This window comes from Carassius auratus, unplaced genomic scaffold (genome assembly GCF_003368295.1).
Source record: "Carassius auratus strain Wakin unplaced genomic scaffold, ASM336829v1 scaf_tig00216347, whole genome shotgun sequence".
Classification (NCBI taxonomy): Eukaryota; Metazoa; Chordata; class Actinopteri; order Cypriniformes; family Cyprinidae; genus Carassius; species Carassius auratus.
This window is the reverse complement of record NW_020528521.1, coordinates 67413-85676: the sequence shown is the minus strand read 5'-3', so window position 1 is coordinate 85676 and position 18264 is coordinate 67413. Positions and strand designations below refer to the sequence as shown.

The window sequence follows — 18264 nt, the reverse complement described above, 5'->3', positions numbered from 1 at the left end:
TATGCTTCTTAAAAACTAGGTATTCTTCAACAGTTACCGCATCTTTTCTAAATCCCTGTGACACTCCTGATGGTCAAATTTAAGAAGAAACAATCAAAGAAACAAAACTATAGAACAAGATCATTGTTTCTTCAGAATTTAATTTCTGCTCCGAATGTAACCTTTTTTATAAGTGATTTGATATCTTTTACATCTGCCTTACATTTAACTGTTCTAATACTTATGTTCACATCAAATAGTCAGTGGCGGCTCCAGACAATTTTGATTGGGGGGGCAATGGGGGTCCTGGTCATTTCAAGGGGGGTCTCATGAAAACCAACAAAAAATACAGTGGACACGGCTAATAACTGCATATTACTGCTACTAAACAACAAAAACAACACAGCATATCAGCTACTTTGTTTTTAATTAATCAATTGCAGTTTGCAAACAATATGCTCAAACTTTAAAGGGTTGGTTCGTGTCACCAATACGCATTAATGCACAAATGACTTAAGCGGTTAACTTTTTTAACGTGGCTGACAGTTCCTCTGAACAGGGCCGTGCAGAGACCTTTGGAGGGGCAGGTGCTCAAAGTATAAAAGGGGCACATGGAACAAGGCTTTAAATGGCGCTGCTCAAAATATCAATACAGCAGTATATTTTACAAATGCTTTGATGCATTTATTTCCAGTGAGATATTATTGAGTTTACAGGCTAGAGTGGTCTTGCTGTGGTAAACACTGTTGCTATTGTAGAAAAAATATATATTTGCGTCACATTTAAAATATAATTATATTTTAATTCATTTCTGAATTGTTTTTATTTTTATAATCATAATTCAGAGAATGAGAAAATCTGAATAAGCCTTGCCAGTGTTGTGATAATTATTTTTAAGGCACTCTATGTGTTAAAAAATAAATAAGTACTGTAATATAATAATAGTTTAGTCAAATAACATAAAAAGACCAGACCCTTCGATGCCTGTGAAACATTTCTCCCTCAAACAGCACGCTAGTGTTACTTCTACACTACAGGCTACACACAGCAATATAAACAACATATCTGCATGTTCTCACATCACATCGTTCTTGTAAAATAATAATAAGTAAATAAACATCAGAATCACTTCGCTAAGAATGAAACACCACTTACCAGCTGCCACTTGAAAATGTCCTTTAGCATTTAAAAAATGCTCGTGAGGAATCGTCCTGGTCGGATGAGGTCATGAGATCATCATGTTGGTCATTTTATTTATGGCTAAATTATTATTAATAAATTGTACTAATATTATGATTGGGCGTGGGCAAAAAAAAATCGAGGAAATTTTGCTTTGACAAAAGGGCACTTAAAGGGGGGGTGAAATGCTCGTTTTCACTCAATATCCTGTTAATCTTGAGTACCTGTAGAGTAGTACTGCATCCTTCATAACTCCAAAAAGTCTTTAGTTTTATTATATTTATAAGAGAAAGATAGTCTGTACCGATTTTTCCTGGAAAAACACGAGCGACTGGAGGCGTGACGTGTGGGCGGAGCTAAAGAATCACGAGCACGAGTAGGCTTTTGCGTTGAGAGCGTTTGGAAATTGTGACATTACCGTGAGGAAAATAGGAAATAGGAAATAGCATTTCACCCCCCCACCCCCCTCCCCCCCTTTAAGGGGCAAAGGAGCAGGTGCTCAAGTGAACCGGTTCTTTCAGACAATTCGATCAAATAAAACCAGTTGAAAAAAAAAAAAAAAGGTTCACCGGTTCTTTTGCGCTCGATGTAATGTCACTCGCGATGACTGCCCTTGATTCAAGTCTTCGGTTTACCTGCACTCATAACACTAACACAGAATCAGTTCAGAATCAATCAGCAAAAGAATCAGTTCGGTTCAGACGAGCTGTGTGTCTGTCTGCTTCACGCTGAATCACGCATGTGCAGTATCATCAGCTCCTCGGTTCACGAATCGGACGCGTCTGACAGAAACGGTAACCGTCTAACGCTCCAAGGGGGCCGGCCGACTGGAACCAAGTGTGACACGCATTTGTTCCGCCTGTCACTTTAGGTCGAATTATTGTGATACATCGTGCTGCATTGTAGCCTATCGAAGGCGCAGCGACTGATCAAATGCGCGGTTGTTTGGTGTGATTTTACGATTCCAAATTTAGGGGGGCCAGAGGGGGGACCAAGCTTGGTGACACGGGGGCACTGCCCCCCCCCCCCCCCCCCCCCCCCCCAGAACCGCCAGTGAAAAATAGAGCTGAAATATGGGACTGTCCCGGGAAAAACAGGACGTCTGTACAAACTAGGCCTAATGTTTATTTTCACCCAGTCAAGTTCAAGTCATTAACTGTCATGTGTACAAGTAGCATCATGCACAAAACACAATGAAAAAAAAAAAACCTTCTTGAATACTTCCGCACATACTGTAGACAACACAAAGTAAGAATACAGAACATTCTGTGCTTGTGCTAGATCCTGTTCTTCAACATTTGAGCACTACCCTCGGGCAGAGTTTCACAAAGACACCAAACCTCTCCCAGAAGCACGTCTGCACTCAGCGATTAGAATGTGACATTTATTCAGATTAATCATAAGACCCCATATATATAAATTCTATGAGTTTGAATATTCTTATTCTGTTCATCAGAACAACTAAAGAAGACATCGTCCGTGTTTAATTTCTGGATTAAATAAATAAATTTAATATTAATATTAATATTAATATTTATTAAATTTAAATTTAATAAATGGATGTAAAAATGTCAATATATATATATATATATATATATATATATATATATATATATATATATATATATATATATTTTTTTTTTTTTTTTTTTTACAATCTCTGCAGGCGGGGTGTTGTGTCATATTCGGTTCCTGTGAAAAAACTGTTCCCGTGGGTGGAGTGTACATGATTATTCATTAGTTCACAACAGCGCAAATGAATGGAACTGAAATTATCAGCGCACACTTCTTAAATCGCTTCTTGTTTAATGAATTATTTTGAACAGGTAACTAACAATGCAACAGTGCATTGAATCTGTGTCTTAATTAAATCTGTTTGAGCATCCTGTGTCATGCTTTCTTTAATCTTTAATCCTTTTTTAAATAAGCCGTTTTTACCAGCCTCCACAGTGCCATCAGTATATTTCTTGAATTATTCGGGATATCAGGTAAAGTAATAATTAAAGTCACATTAAATGCACATTTACTTCTGCCACATATTTTCTCCTATTATAAGATTTTAAAGTATCTTCTGCAGAGTGAGTCATGCAACATTGAATCAACATGTGATTTAATTTTTATAATTAAATGAACTGCCTTTTTAAAATGGACATTTTTCTTTATTGCATTTAGGTAACAGTCAAATACAGAGCTTAACGATTTAGACAATCTGAGAAAGAACTACTACTAATAAATACTGTAATAATAAATATAATATCTAAGCATACCTTGTGTTTGTTCTTTGACCATAGGCACTGAAAACAACCTCATCATGTCATGTTTAAGAATAGTGATCCATTGTGTAAATAATGTTTAATATTTGAACACCTTATTCAAAATTGTTTCTCACATTTTACAACTAGGCCTATTACATACAGTGAAACCCAGAGGTTTTTTTTTTTTTTTTTTTCAGCCAAACTGTTCTCCTGTCGCTTACCGAGATTAATCAATCAAGCAAAACAGTTTAAAGACGATTTATCATATTACACAAACTGCATTGTTTTGACACTGCTGCAGTGAGTCAGTGCTTAATATAGACACTTTGTTGCCTGTTCAGAATAATCAGTTAAAAAGGCAGCGATTTGAGGAGCATGCGCTGATATTTTCAGTTTGTTAGTTTGCGCAACAACAAGAGAACTAATGATTATTCACGTAAACTCCACCCACGGGAACAGTTTTTCACAGGAACCGAATATTACTCAACAGGAGTGCAGGTCAGCTCTCTATCAGAGATTTTCTTTCGATTTGTTTAGGTGTAAAAATGGCGTCAGGTAAGAAACTATTTGGAGACGAATAAATGCAGCCACGTTTCATTGATTTATTATGTATATATGAAATATTTGCAAACATAGAGTTGTTTTACTTCATTTAGTTTATTGAATGATATTTCACTTCGGTCTTATATTTATGTTTAATCCATTTGACACCAGGAAGTAACCAAATTCTGCGTGAGGTTTCTTTTATTATTATTGCCTATTTATTAATATTTTTGTGTAGGCTATAGATCATGAGTTGAAGTGTAATTTGTAGATGTTCTGAAGTTAAGGAAAATAATAATGTCACCAATCAAATGAGTGTTGATCTCAATGATCTGTGATCAGCAGCACACTGTTCTGAACTCAGTTGGTAAATGCAAACATTGTGAAGTCAAAACTTTTCGGTGCATGCAGGCTTTTATAAATCATTTATAATGGATAAACCATCTGTTCTCTTTCTGTGTATGTCTGATTTTTCTTCCCTAGCAGCAGCAGACAGACACAGTCCAGAATTGGATCGTCCTAACAGTAAGTAAATGAATTCTGAAATACACTTGTCTGTGAAACCGGGCCTTTGTGTTGTAACTGTAAAAGTAGAGGTTACCCTAAAATTAAAATAATGATTAGTCCCAATATGTTGAGATTTACTAAAAAAACAAAACAAACCTATGATTGTGAATTACTCGCATATGTGCAGCTTTACCAACAAAGTTAAATTGATCAAGTTAATGTCTCGCTTTATTTGACAGAGAATGTGATGTTGGTCAGTGGTGAACTGTTTGATGAGAAAGACCCCCCATATTTTTACATGTATAGTTAGACCAACTTCTGCTGTGTAAGAAAATATTAGGCATCATAACTATAAACTAAAGCCTCCATAAAACCACCACAAAACTTGTCCGTACAGTTCTGGGTCTACAGGTTTTCCGTTTTTTTTTTTTTTTTTTTTTTAAACATTCATTCTTGTCTTGTGTTAAATCTGCTAATTCTATAGAATTTTTAAAATGTTTATAATGTTCACTGATGATTATGCTGTGCTATTGATTTTTCTTTTCAGTTAGTGATGTTCCGCTGGGAAAGAATCAGGAATCTGATCTTAGTGAGAACACAAAAACAGGAAGTGATGGAGGAGGTTTGTTACTCATTATTTTTCATAATAAAATGATAAGAGTATGATCATGAACAATTTTTTCCTTCAAGAGACAGAAAATTACAGGGAGAAAAATGAGGGTCACTTTGTGACTCCATGATGTGACCAATCAAATGAGTGTTGATCTCAATGATCTGTGATCAGCAGCACACTGTTCTGAACTCAGTTAGTTGGTAAATGCAAACATTGTGAAGTCAAAGCTTTTCGGTGCATGCAGGCTTTTATAAATCATTTATAATCAGTGTTGTGCATGACGCGTTCATATTTTCGCCGAACGCTGAACTGAACGAATCACTTTTCATACAATGAACGTGAACGAGAGCGGCGCTCACTCTGGCAGGAATGAACAGCATGCGCAGTTCACGTTCACGCTCATTTGAAAAGTCAGGTTTTACCAGGGCTTAATTTGAGCCGGAACATGTTCCGTCACCTCCGACATTGGATCCGGCACCTCCTGTGTCACTAAAATTAATTGCCTAAATGAAAGAAAAAAAAATACTGTTTGTGTAGTGTTCAATGTTTGTGATACATGACTTGCGCGCTTGTTGTACTAGTTGAGATTGCTGTTAGCCTCGATCGTTTCACGCAAAAGAAAAATGTCAAAAAGACAGGAAAGTTTGCTCAACTTTTTCAAATACGCTGGACAGTCAGATCCCAAACAAGCAAAAATCGTTTCCGCTGATCAAAAAGGAGACCACGGTGGACACAGTAGCCTAGTATAGATATCTCGTTATTTCGACATAATAAGGGGACATTCTAATCTGCATTAAGCCACATTAAGCGTTCTTATAATGGTTTTCTATGGGAGAAAAATGCTTAACCGTTCATATTATGGGCTCATCTGATTATTTTTTTTTTGTACATAGCATAGCCTATTTGTTAGGATTTTAGTATCATAATGATTAGGCTAATAAATGCATGCACAATTATCCGTGAACTTGATTTGAACAAATGCCTTTCAACTTGTGTGTGCAAAATTCAGAATTAAATTAATGTGCAGAAATTTGTACAAATAGAGAGTAGGCTATGTAGGCATACTATAATGTTGTAGCCATTAAAAAAAGTGTGTTTCATATTTGTTAAAATATTATAATGTATTTTTTTTTTTCATTTATGTTGATTTATGAAAAGTGAACAGCACGTCCGAGTAAGATAGGATGCGCAATATGAGACATGGAGTGGGTCAGACATGATTTTGACCGTTGAAGTTGAAGTTGTACATATCATGATTACACATTATTTAAGGGGTAAATATATTCTCTATCTCAACATTATTTTTCTCCTGGTTTTAATAATTGTCTCTTGTTTATTGGTACAATAATTTTGATTAGTTTTGGAGTGGCAGTGATTTGCAGCTGTTAATTAAAAAGAATTTAACAAATGAACGTGAACTAGTTCGTTTTTAGATATGTGAACTTAGTTCATTTAAAAAAAAAAAAGAACTATGAACATGAACTAGTTCATTATCATCTGTGTGAACTGAACTTTGAGCTAGTTCTTTTTAAGTATGAACTGGCACAACACTGTTTATAATGGATAAACCATCTGTTCTCTTTCTGTGTATGTCTGATTTTTCTTCCCTAGCAGCAGCAGACAGACACAGTCCAGAATTGGATCGTCCTAACAGTAAGTAAATGAATTCTGAAATACACTTGTCTGTGAAACCGGGCCTTTGTGTTGTAACTGTAAAAGTAGAGGTTACCCTAAAATTAAAATAATGATTAGTCCCAATATGTTGAGATTTACTAAAAAAACAAAACAAACCTATGATTGTGAATTACTCGCATATGTGCAGCTTTACCAACAAAGTTAAATTGATCAAGTTAATGTCTCGCTTTATTTGACAGAGAATGTGATGTTGGTCAGTGGTGAACTGTTTGATGAGAAAGACCCCCATATTTTTACATGTATAGTTAGACCAACTTATGCTGTGTAAGAAAATATTAGGCATCATAACTATAAACTAAAGCCTCCATAAAACCACCACAAAACTTGTCCGTACAGATCTGGGTCTACAGGTTTTTTTTTTTTTTTTTTTAAACATTAATTCTTGTCTTGTGTTAAATCTGCTAATTCTATAGAATTTTTAAAATGTTTATAATGTTCACTGATGATTATGCTGTGCTATTGATTTTTCTTTTCAGTTAGTGATGTTCCGCTGGGAAAGAATCAGGAATCTGATCTTAGTGAGAACACAAAAACAGGAAGTGATGGAGGAGGTTTGTTACTCATTATTTTTCATAATAAAATGATAAGAGTATGATCATGAACAATTTTTTCCTTCAAGAGACAGAAAATTACAGGGAGAAAAATGAGGGTCACTTTGTGACTCCATGATGTTTTTACAAATTTATTTTGTTTTGGTTTAAAAAAATAATTTCTGTGATCGATTGTCGTTTAATTAATCGTTAACTGCAAAATGTGTCTATTGCGTTGACATATTCACCAGAATGACAGGATGTGCAAATGGCACTCAAAAAGCCAGCTTCCTCAGCCAAAATAAAGGGTTTTTTAGTCGAATTAAAGGCTAGTAGTAGTATTGTTAAATAAATAAATGTGATTATCATTTGATTAAATGAAGAGTGCGGGCTGTAGTTAGGCTACTTTTGGGATCATTTTACTTTGTCAGCTGTTTCATATCCTGTTTAACGCGCCTTTTTAAATGGTATCATGACATTAATAGCATTTAAAATATAATGATCCCAAATGTAACTGTGGCTTGTGGGGCCATGTTGTACAGCCAGAGAACCAGAACCAGAACCAGAGGCGAAACAAAAAAGGTTGCTCAGGTGAAACATTTTAAGTATGACAAGTGAGGTACAACTGATCTTCTGACTCGTTGCGGCCTACCCCTCATTTGGCTGAGAACAGTCCCTGTTAAATCCTGTTGAATCGTGTTACCTTCTCTCCATTGAACATCCTCTGTGTCCTGCTCCGTCATCGACACAGTGTCTGGGCCATCGGAATTTCTGGTTTCCTCCATGAAAAGACAAGACTGATCCAAGTCAAGTTCAGCTCCATCGACTCCCAGGTCTGGGACAGGAACTTCCAGAGGTGGCCAAACTTCTGAGTCTTTAAACACCCAGCTGTCCTCCAGGGGTTGCCGAGAATGGTATGGTTGGAGCAAGTCATGGTGAACAACTTTTACTTTGGTCCTAAGGTTTCTCTGGATCCAGTACACTAAGTCATCCAGATGTCGCAGTATAAAGTTTCTTCCCATAGTCTGGGAGAAACTTCCTGATTTTGAGGCCTCTTTAATGGTCGAGCATTTGCAGCACAACTGGTGAATGTGCAACACCTAAGTGAAACATCGACTCACATTTTGTTCCAATAATACCTGGTCTGCAGCCGAGACTGCATTCGCTCTACACTGAAATGTCCAACCACTGGCCCCTCATGCATCTGGTGCATGACATCTTTCCGGAAAACTCGCAGCAGGATAATCTTGTGGTAAAACTCAGGGCCCTCATTTAGGTAGTAACATCGTAACAGAATGCCATCCTTTAGGTACAGTCTTTGCCACTGACTCCAATAGGCTTTCATTGCCGGCCTGTAGAGTGACACATCTTCTCAAGAGGGTCGTTCCATGCTTTCCTTCATCCACCTTATGATGGGAGTGATATCAGAATCTGCTGCTTGGGCAGTACACAGTTCTTCAGTAGTCCACCCAGAGAATGAAGAAGTACAGGCAGTGATGGTAGGTTGTACTAGCCCTACTTGACAAGACTCCGTAGTAACTGCTGCAAGTTCATTATTTACAGGTTTGTTGTCACACTGGACTGCCTGGTGACAGAGCTGAGAGCTAATCAAGATGGGATTCTTAAGGTTGCATGTGCAAGTTGATCGGCATGGCCTTCGGGAAAGCACATCAGCATTTTTTTATGACAGCGCCCAGGGTGATGAACAACTTTGAAGTCATACTCCCCAAGCTTCTCGAGCCACATCCCTCCGGTTCTCTCATTCTTATTAACCACTGTAGGCTATTATGGTCTGTGTGTACAGTGAAGGATCTGCCCAGCAGATACTGATGGAAATGTGTTGTGAACTCCACTACCGCTAAAAGTTCTCTCAGTGTGGTGCAGTAATTCTGTTCAGTTGGCGTCAGTGTTAAGGAAGATGACTTTTTTTGTGATGAAGATGAGACGCTGACGGAGATAAAACTAATATCTGATGATGAAAACTATGAAGAAATATATGCTGTGTCTTCTTTAACAAAATGAGATGGGACTATAATGTTATTCAAGGTCTACCGGACATTCAGAATACATCCTATAGGCTACTGTCTTGTCCTTAAAGGTGCCATATGCAAAAATTGAAGTAAAAATATCCATAACATGACCTGCACGCATCAAAAGAATGAGAAGAAATAAGGGCGATGATGTCATTAAAAAAATGTCAAGTTATAGTGCTGCAGAGATATCAACCTTAATTAGCATTAGCATTACTAGCCCCGGCCCGACAGGTGTCGTAATACCAGTTTCGGCCATGGGAGGCGGTATGCGGGCAACATAACCACCAGCCAACCTGCAATACACGAATAACTCGCACGGCTTGTGGGCGTGCCTGAACCTGATGTCAATCATGTGGAAAGTACAGCCCACTAGTTCATTTCAGTTCAGGGAAGAGAGAGAAAGGATGGCTCAAGCCCTTGGCAAGAGACCACCACCCGCTACAGGGAAACAACCGCACTCGGAATCACAAATCAAATCCGATAAGAAAAGGAGCCGAACCAGAGTAAACATCGCCACTGCTTTTAATCGCTGGAGACAACTGATGGACCTGAAAGAAATGAGGTTCGACTCCGAAGTTGCAACATTTCTTTTGGATTGGTAAGTTAGATGCTGTTAGTATTTCGCTAGAAGTTTGTTTTATATGTTTGTGTATTTGTTTTCGGGAAGTTATAACATAGAAATGTATCGAAGGCTGTTCGATAAACGTGCTAATGTTAGCGATGGCTAACCGTAGATGCGTTTGATAATTATCTAGCTATAACTTAACGTTACCCATTTTATTATTTCATAACTAACCTGCTCTGTCTAGTCTGTTGGTCTCCGTGTCCTCTTTGCTTCGTGGTTTTTCTGTGCGTGAAAAAATTGATGTGTGGCGTGAAAGCGTGTGAAAAGAGTCAATTACGTGTGTCTCACGCTGAATGCTTGAGAGTTGGCACATTAGTTCCCAAGCAGAATAAAGGACAGGTTGATTATTGCTGTTTAGCATTTGTATTAATCTAAGATGTGCCCCTGTTTGCGTACAGGGACATAAAAAATAAATTAAAAGTGATACATGGACCAAGGTGTCTGAGATTGTTCATTTTAAGTAAAGGATCCTAATATTTCGTCCACAACAATATTTAATGAGGTTAACTTATAACTCCTTGTGATTAGTCTGCACGAGATCAACAAGCTTGTTTGTTTGCGGCCGCTTTAAATACAAAATAAGCATTCGATCTACGTTAGATCTTCTGAGCGCTCACAAATCTTTCTGCAGCGTCGTGAGCAGAGCGGCAAGAGCGATTTTTGATGCTCTAGACGTCGGCGGTGTGAACGCACAGTAAGGCTTCTGCTATGGCTGTAGTGTTGTTGTGAAAGTAGGGGCGGAGCATAGAGACTATGCCGTTTCTCGTTTGTTACTCTAGAGTAGACCAATTCACTTTATTGAGGCATACTGCCCCCATCTGGTATGGAATGTGGAGTATGACTTGATTTTTTTTGCCAAACATTACAGATGGCACCTTTAAAAATGTGTGTTCATCATTGGATTGCAATTGGATAAGAGGCATTCGTATATCTAGTCTCAGTAGGGCAGCCACAGTGGATGGATAGACTACCAAAAAGCAAACTAGTGATCTGAAACAATGGCCTTAGCACCCGAAAGGGTAGAGATGATGTGACCAGTTGTCCTGTTTTTCCTAGGAGTTACCATTCGTTGTTGCTTAACTTAAAGTTAGGGAAGGTGGGTAGGCGGAATTGCGCTAATAGTGTTTTCTCTTGCACATGTTTAACTTCTTCAGTTCTCATATACAGCATGCGATCAGTTCTCAGTGCTCAAATACACATACAGAAGTCCAAATGTCTATCGTGTAGCATATCTCACGTAAATAACAGTTATGGATTAAGAGATTAAATTCATGTGAACAGGTGGGTGAAAACTGAATATGTGTCGGTATTACAAAGGGACAGTATTTCTAATTAAGTACCTATCCGTGTCATTATAATGGTAACCAACAAAAGATGTTAAATATTTTAAGTAAACCTACTAAACCTATCTGAAATTTGTTTAATTTATATCTCTTTCGTATTTGTCTTCTTATTCTGCTTCTTTTTCAAAAATGATAAATTATATATTAAATATAGCCTATATGAACATCTATAATTTTTATAATTTGTTCCCTTTTCACTACTGTTAAAGGGATACAGTAGTTCACCCCAAAATGAAAATTGTCATTTATTCATGTTGTTCCAAATTCAATCCTTGATTCAAATTTATCATAAGCTTAATTGATTTGGTCTAAAGAGAGAAAAATGTATGACTATTTTTGTTTGAAGACTACATAAAAAAATATGTTGTTAACTGCAGCTTGACTAAAAGTAATGACTACAAGTATCGACTAAAACTATATAAGACTCAAATTACTAAAATGTGACTTAGACTATTAAGCATTTTCGTGTCAAGCTAAAGACTAAGACTAAATCAAAAATCACTGTCAAAATTAATACTGTTTGGCGTCAGGCTCCAACTTCCATTTGCTAGTACACGCTCCTCTCCTTGTTGCGGTTGATACAACACATCCCTGATTATGAAGTTACTGGCATCTGTATCCAGAATAAGATCACCGCTGTCCATAGGGTAGTCAAGGATGGGGGTGGTAGTGAACAGCCCCTTTAACTTAACAATATAAATAGAAATCTAAAATATGTTTCTTTGAAATGTATAGCACAGTACTAAAGGCAGCAACATGTGATAAATAGGACAGAACAAGAAAGACTGTTAATAATCTTTGATTGCACAGAATGTGCATCCTGTGTGCAGAATGATGAGCTTGAAACAACATGGAGTCACAGTTCCTTAAAAAGAAAATAACTTCTAGTCATTTTTGGATTAATGCTTACTGGAGATGCAAACCAGTTCAAATGATTCAGTACGATCTGGTTCAACCGGTTCACTAAGAAGAATCGGTTATATCAAACGATTCGTTTGACAGACAGCCGTAGCGAAAAGAAGAGTTTATGTAACTGAGCTTTTACCGGTTTGAAACAACATGGGGGTAAGTGATTAATGACAAAAATGTACTTTTTGGGGTGGAGTATCCCTTTAAAGCAGCAACTCCTTTTTCCTCTCTCCCGCAACACGAGGGATGCACCAATGTATCAGCCAACGATATTTATCAGACGATTTTTCCTCAATTAACAACCATGGGCATATCGGGTATATAAGGAAAAAGGCCGATATAACAAACCAATGGTTTATTAATTAACTGCGTGAAGGCACAAAGCTGTATAATGTCTGTTGCATAATCCAAGCACTGTTGTCTGCACTTCAATGCTAATCAAATAACAAAGGATTGCACACTATTCTTAACTAAATAAATTTTCTAGCTTTTATTAATGTAGCAGACCTTGTCTGAATGATGACCAAAACTTTACTGATGTTTTATTGTTTATTGCATCATTTTTCAATACAAAAAAATCACCATAAGAGCTAAACAAAACACAGCACGAAAAGTGCACATTAAACTCTCTCTCTCTTTTGCATTATAATCAACATACAGCGAATTACACAAAACACTTATTACAAGTAACAGTAGACAAACATATACAGAGCTCATGCCTTTTCAGGGGGTGCTTATTAAACTGACAAACTTTAAATCTGCAGAACTGCGTGATGTCATTACCCAAATAATGTTAGCTCCATAGACTAGAAAACCCTTCAAAATAAGAGTCCCGTCTTAGTAAAGATCTCCACCATATTCAAACTTACAAAAAATATTCAAATGTACAAAAACAAATTAGAATAATAATCATAATAAAGTCTGTTACAATAAAGGATTGATATGCATTTAATTTATAGATTGAATTATTTTACATTTGTTTTCTTTATTTCTGTACCTGAAAACTTTCAATTTCTTATTTAAAATGTATCTTTGTTCTGTGGTATTTATGTATGGCTGCTGAATGTTAAATAGATCCAATCCATGTTAAAAAGAAATTATTAAATGATGCAGCAATTAAACTGCTGCTATAATTTAATGCAGTTGTTATTGAAATTTGCTGAATTAAAACATGATAAAAATACTATCTATTTTGATGTCAAAATTTCAAATAAAAGAGGAAGTGACAAATATCGGAATAAGCCCCAAAAAATCTTATTGGTGCATCCCCCATGATAAATATAGGCAGTTCTGTAATCAGTGGTAAATCTCTACGCAACTCTCTTTTTCGCAACTGGTCAGTGAACAACGGCTCTATGTTGTAAATGCTGCTCCACGTGAAAGCACACACGTGGAGAGTAGACAACACCCCCACACACCGCCCCGGCCCCTTTTTCAATGCACGATCACTTTCGAGATTTGCGATCGTATGTACTCTATTTATATTATGGAGCAACAGTACTTCCCACACATTTTACAAGATTATATGTTTGTCAGTGGTACTGAGGATCAGCAAATCATTTCCCATCATTCTCAGTCATCTACACTGGACACAAAAGTTGATGAAACAACAACATGATTATCACACAATGTTTCAGTATAAATTATTTATCTATCTTTAGATTCAAGAGAAAGAGAAGATGAAGTGAGGATTGTGCTGCTGGGAAAAACTGGAGCTGGGAAGAGTTCAACTGGAAACACAATCTTAGGAAGAGAAGTTTTCATATCAGACTTTTCTGAAGAATCTGTTACTAAAGAGTGTCAGAGAGAGACAGCTGAAATCAACGACAGACACATTACTGTGATCGACACTCCAGGACTGTTTGATACTGAATTCAGTAATAAAGAAATCCAGAGAGAAATGAGTAACTGTATCTCCATGATCCTGCCTGGACCACATGTGTTTCTCTTACTGATTCCACTGGGACGATTCACTCAAGAAGATGCAAAAGCAGTGGAGATCATTCAAAAGATGTTTGGTGAAAACTCTTTAAAGTACACCATAGTGCTCTTCACCAGAGGAGATGATCTGCAGAACAAAACTATTGAAGAGTATCTGATAGAACCTGAATCTGGCCTTAAAAACCTGATCGATGAGTGTGGAAACAGATTTCATGTGTTCAATAATAAAGAGACTGGAGACCAAACACAGGTGATTGATCTACTGCAGAAGATAGACAACATGGTGAAGACAAACGGAGGGAGTTACTATTCATGTAAGATGTTCAGAGAGATGGAGAGACAAATACAAGAACAACAGAAGAACATACTGATTGAGAGATTTAGAGAAAGAGAAGAAGAGATGAAGATGATCATGGAGAAAGAAAGACAGAATTATGAGAGAGAGAAAAAGAGAAAAGAAGAAGAACTTAGAGAGAGAGAAGAACAATATAAAAGAGAGATTAAAGAAAGAGAGGAACAAGAAAGAAAGATTCGAGAGGAGCTGAAGAGAGAACGAGAGGAATGGGAGAAACAAATAAAACAGGAAAGACAAAGAAGAGAAGAAGAGGAAGAGAAATGGAGAAATATAATTAAGGAAACATGTGATGAATATGATCAGAAACTTAAACAAGAGAGAGAGATAAGTGAGAAAAAGGAAGAAGAACTTCAGTTCAAACATGAAGAAGAGAAAGAGAGAATGAAGATGGAGATGGAGAAAGAAAGACAGAATTATGAGAAAGAGAAAAAGAGAATAGAAGAAGAGTTTAGAGAGATAGAAGAACAATATAAAAGAGAGATTAAAGAAGGAAAGGAACAAGAGAGAAAGATACGTGAGGAGCTGAAGAGAGAACGAGAGGAATGGGAGAAACAGAAACAAGAGGAACAACAAAGAAGAGAAGAAAAGGAGAAAGAAAGAGGTAGATTCTTTGAACTTTATACAGAGGCTCAGCGCACTAACTGTAAATCAAAACAATAACCAACTCGTTTTGAAATTATTTAGCAAAATAATAAATATTTGGGTGTAAACAATTGCACTATAGTTTTTTTCAGGAGTTTATGTGGTTGAAAGAATAATTAAGGATTTATAATTAGTAATAATTTGAATGTACTTGATTTAGAGCTGAGTTTTTAATAATTTCGTAAAGCATAAAGACTCACCATTTGTCCTTTCTGAGCTTTGTATCTGAAAACAGAAGATGAAAATAGTGAGAGAGAAATAAAACTAATTATTGGCAGTAAAATATAGCAAGCTAGTGTTAGAGGTCTTTTACAGGGTTTTGTTAATTATATAATAAATTAAATGAAACTTTGTGTTTTTAGCCGATTCTCGCTGCTCGGATTGAGTTGGGGAGGTCATTCCACCAGTAGGGAACAGTTAATGAAAAAGTCCATAAAAGTGACTTTGTGCTTTTTTAATGTTATAATAAAATTATTGCTTTTATCTCTGAAAGAAAGAATTGAAAAAAATTGTCAAGTGCCTTATAGTGTTTTTTTTTTATTATTCAGATACCCAATTAGTCAAGAAGTACAAAAACAATGCTATCAAGCATGTAAGCTGTTATCAAAGGCAAAGGAGGCTATTTTTCTTATTATGTGAATAAATACTATTTAGTTGTTTTGGTTTGTTATTTGTCCACAAAATACAATTACATTTTTAGATTTATTTCTAACATATTTGTGTTTTGTCTTATGACAAGTGGTCTAATAAATTGTTAAGCACTGTATGTTTTCATAGCATTCAGTTGGCACATTTGTTTTAAGGACATTGGGCAGAATGTGGAATAGTGTGTTTTTGTCCATAAAATTAAAATAAAGAAAATAGGGGTTTTAACCCGATTAATCAAGAAAATAATAATAATAATTCGACCAACTAATCCATTATCAAAATAATCATTAGTTTGCAGCCCTACAGACAACACATCGTATTTACCTGCTTTAAAAACTTACCCATATACAGTGCCAATAGACATTAGAAGGAAAAAGAAAGGGACATCTACTTTTATATTTTAAAGCATTTGTTTGAAAAAAAGAAAAATAAAGAAAAAGATGCTAGGATTTGGGAAGGAAACCAAGAGATTCTTCTTGCATTCCAGTGAATTATTCATGAGACCTAGTATTTAACTATTGTAAAGTAAATAATTCAGGAGCCAAACAAAAAACATTACGGTAGATAGAAAAGTGGTCATGCTATATTGTTGTCAAATTAAATGTCACATTAAAGGTGACTTAATTATGCCCCTATTTGCAAGATATAAAATAAATTATTTGATGTCCCCAGAGTTTGTATGTGATGTTTTAGCTCAAAATACCCCACAGATCATTTTTTATATCTTGTTGAATTTTATACAGTATTACAGTTTGTCAATCTAAAATGGTAATTGTGCATTACCTTGTGCATAAAGTCTGTCGTCAAAGTATTTCTGTATTATTGTCTTACTCGACTGTATCCCCAAGCAGCTGGTATCCACCTCCGAAAGCAATTGTGTTCTCTGCTTAGCTCTGAGGCCAAGTAACTTGTCATATATGAAAACTATTCAATTAAGTGGTTTCTCCTACATTTCTTAGTGATATTTAGTGCCAGTTTACCAGGAAATGACTGTTTTGTTCTCTTTGACTCGTTGGATGGAAATGGTGCTTCATTCACATATGTTTTATCCCTGCTGCACATGAAGGCTTTCAGTATGTGACTGGAATTGTGGGTAAAAACCCGTTACTCCTGAGAGAGCTGAATCTGACTGGACGTAAACTAGGAGACACAGGAGTGAAACAGATCTCTGCTCTACTGCAGGATAAACACTGTACACTCAACACACTAATGTGAGTATTGTTCTCAGTTATTATAATGTATTTACAGTATATTAAGGAAAATAGTTGAATCATACAGCTGCAAAAGTAAAAACAGATAAGTATATATTTAAAGTTAAAAAGCAGACACTCTAAAACATTTTTTAATGTTTCAAATAAAGGATCTCAGATGTGTGTTTCTTCTAAATTCTGCTGATGATACTATATTACTGCTCTAATATAACATTTATAATTTCAGCTTCAACTAACTAGAAAACAATTTTCTTTCTGCATAGTACTCGTTCTATTTCCCCTGATTTGTGAGTGAGTGTATATATATATATATAAAAAAATAAACATTTTAATCAAATTATTTACATGATGTGGTGATTAATTAATCTAATTAATCGCACATCAAATTTTGAGAAATAAATCTGAAAAGATCATTTAAAGTCGTTGTGCAAAGCGTCAAACAGAGATAAAAAAGTAGGTTCAGTAAGAAATATTTTGTTTGAAAAATTGATTACATATACTCTTTTGGACCTATAAATTATCTATAACTTTATTAATTAATTTTCTTAATTTTATTATTATTACTATGAAAATAATTACTATTTAAAATTATTGTCTTCAAATCCAATGGGACTATGGCCAATGGTTCAATGCGCCAAATGGTTCACCAAATTCGTTCAAAACGTGGATTAAGAAATAAAATTCCTCTGTGGGTTGCTCGTCGATGAACAGTTCTGATTTGTCTTTATCTTCTGGTTGGCAAAACTGAGCAAAACAGACAACATTGTGTCTAAAATAACACAATATTAACTTCTTAATGAACTGTTGTATAAGATGAGTATCACATTTGCACTCGTGTAATATTGCACTTAGCCTACAGCTCGTGTGATATTTCTTAACTATGAGATGTAAATATGAGACACAATCTCAAACAGGCATTTTGCCCCATATCTTGAATTTTAGGGATATTCCCTAGGCTCTATTAGACTGTATGAAATGTAAGATGATCCACATAGGTCTGGGGCGGGGAAAGTGTGTTAAATGCATTAATAATTTTAACACATTATTTTTCTCCATAATAAATCTAATTAGCACATTAAATTAGCCCTAATATATACCCTAATATATATATATACAGAGGGGACAGCTGTGGCCTAATGGTTAGAGAGTTGGACTTGTAACCCGAAGGTCGCATGTTCAAGTCTCATTGCTGTCAGGAGTTGTAGGAGGGGGGAGTGAATAAACAGTGCTCTCTTCCACCCTCAATACCCATGACT

At 36.0% G+C, this 18264-nt stretch overlaps 1 protein-coding gene across 1 annotated transcript; it reads left to right on the top strand.

Moving 5' to 3' along the window:
* The first annotated feature begins 12515 nt into the window (after positions 1-12515).
* Positions 12516-17973, top strand: LOC113097660 (GTPase IMAP family member 4-like). The gene is made up of 3 exons (XM_026262922.1): positions 12516-12528; positions 13873-14793; positions 17951-17973. The coding sequence occupies exons 1-3, from the start codon at positions 12516-12518 to the stop codon at positions 17971-17973; spliced, it is 957 nt and encodes a 318-aa protein (XP_026118707.1).
* The last annotated feature ends 291 nt before the right edge of the window (positions 17974-18264 follow it).

Excerpts from the sequence above, each read along its gene's own strand:
- LOC113097660 (XM_026262922.1), top strand. Across the intron at positions 14,794-17,950 it reads AAATATAATTAAGGAAACAT|GGATATTCCCTAGGCTCTAT; the intron begins GTGATGAATATG and ends CTTGAATTTTAG.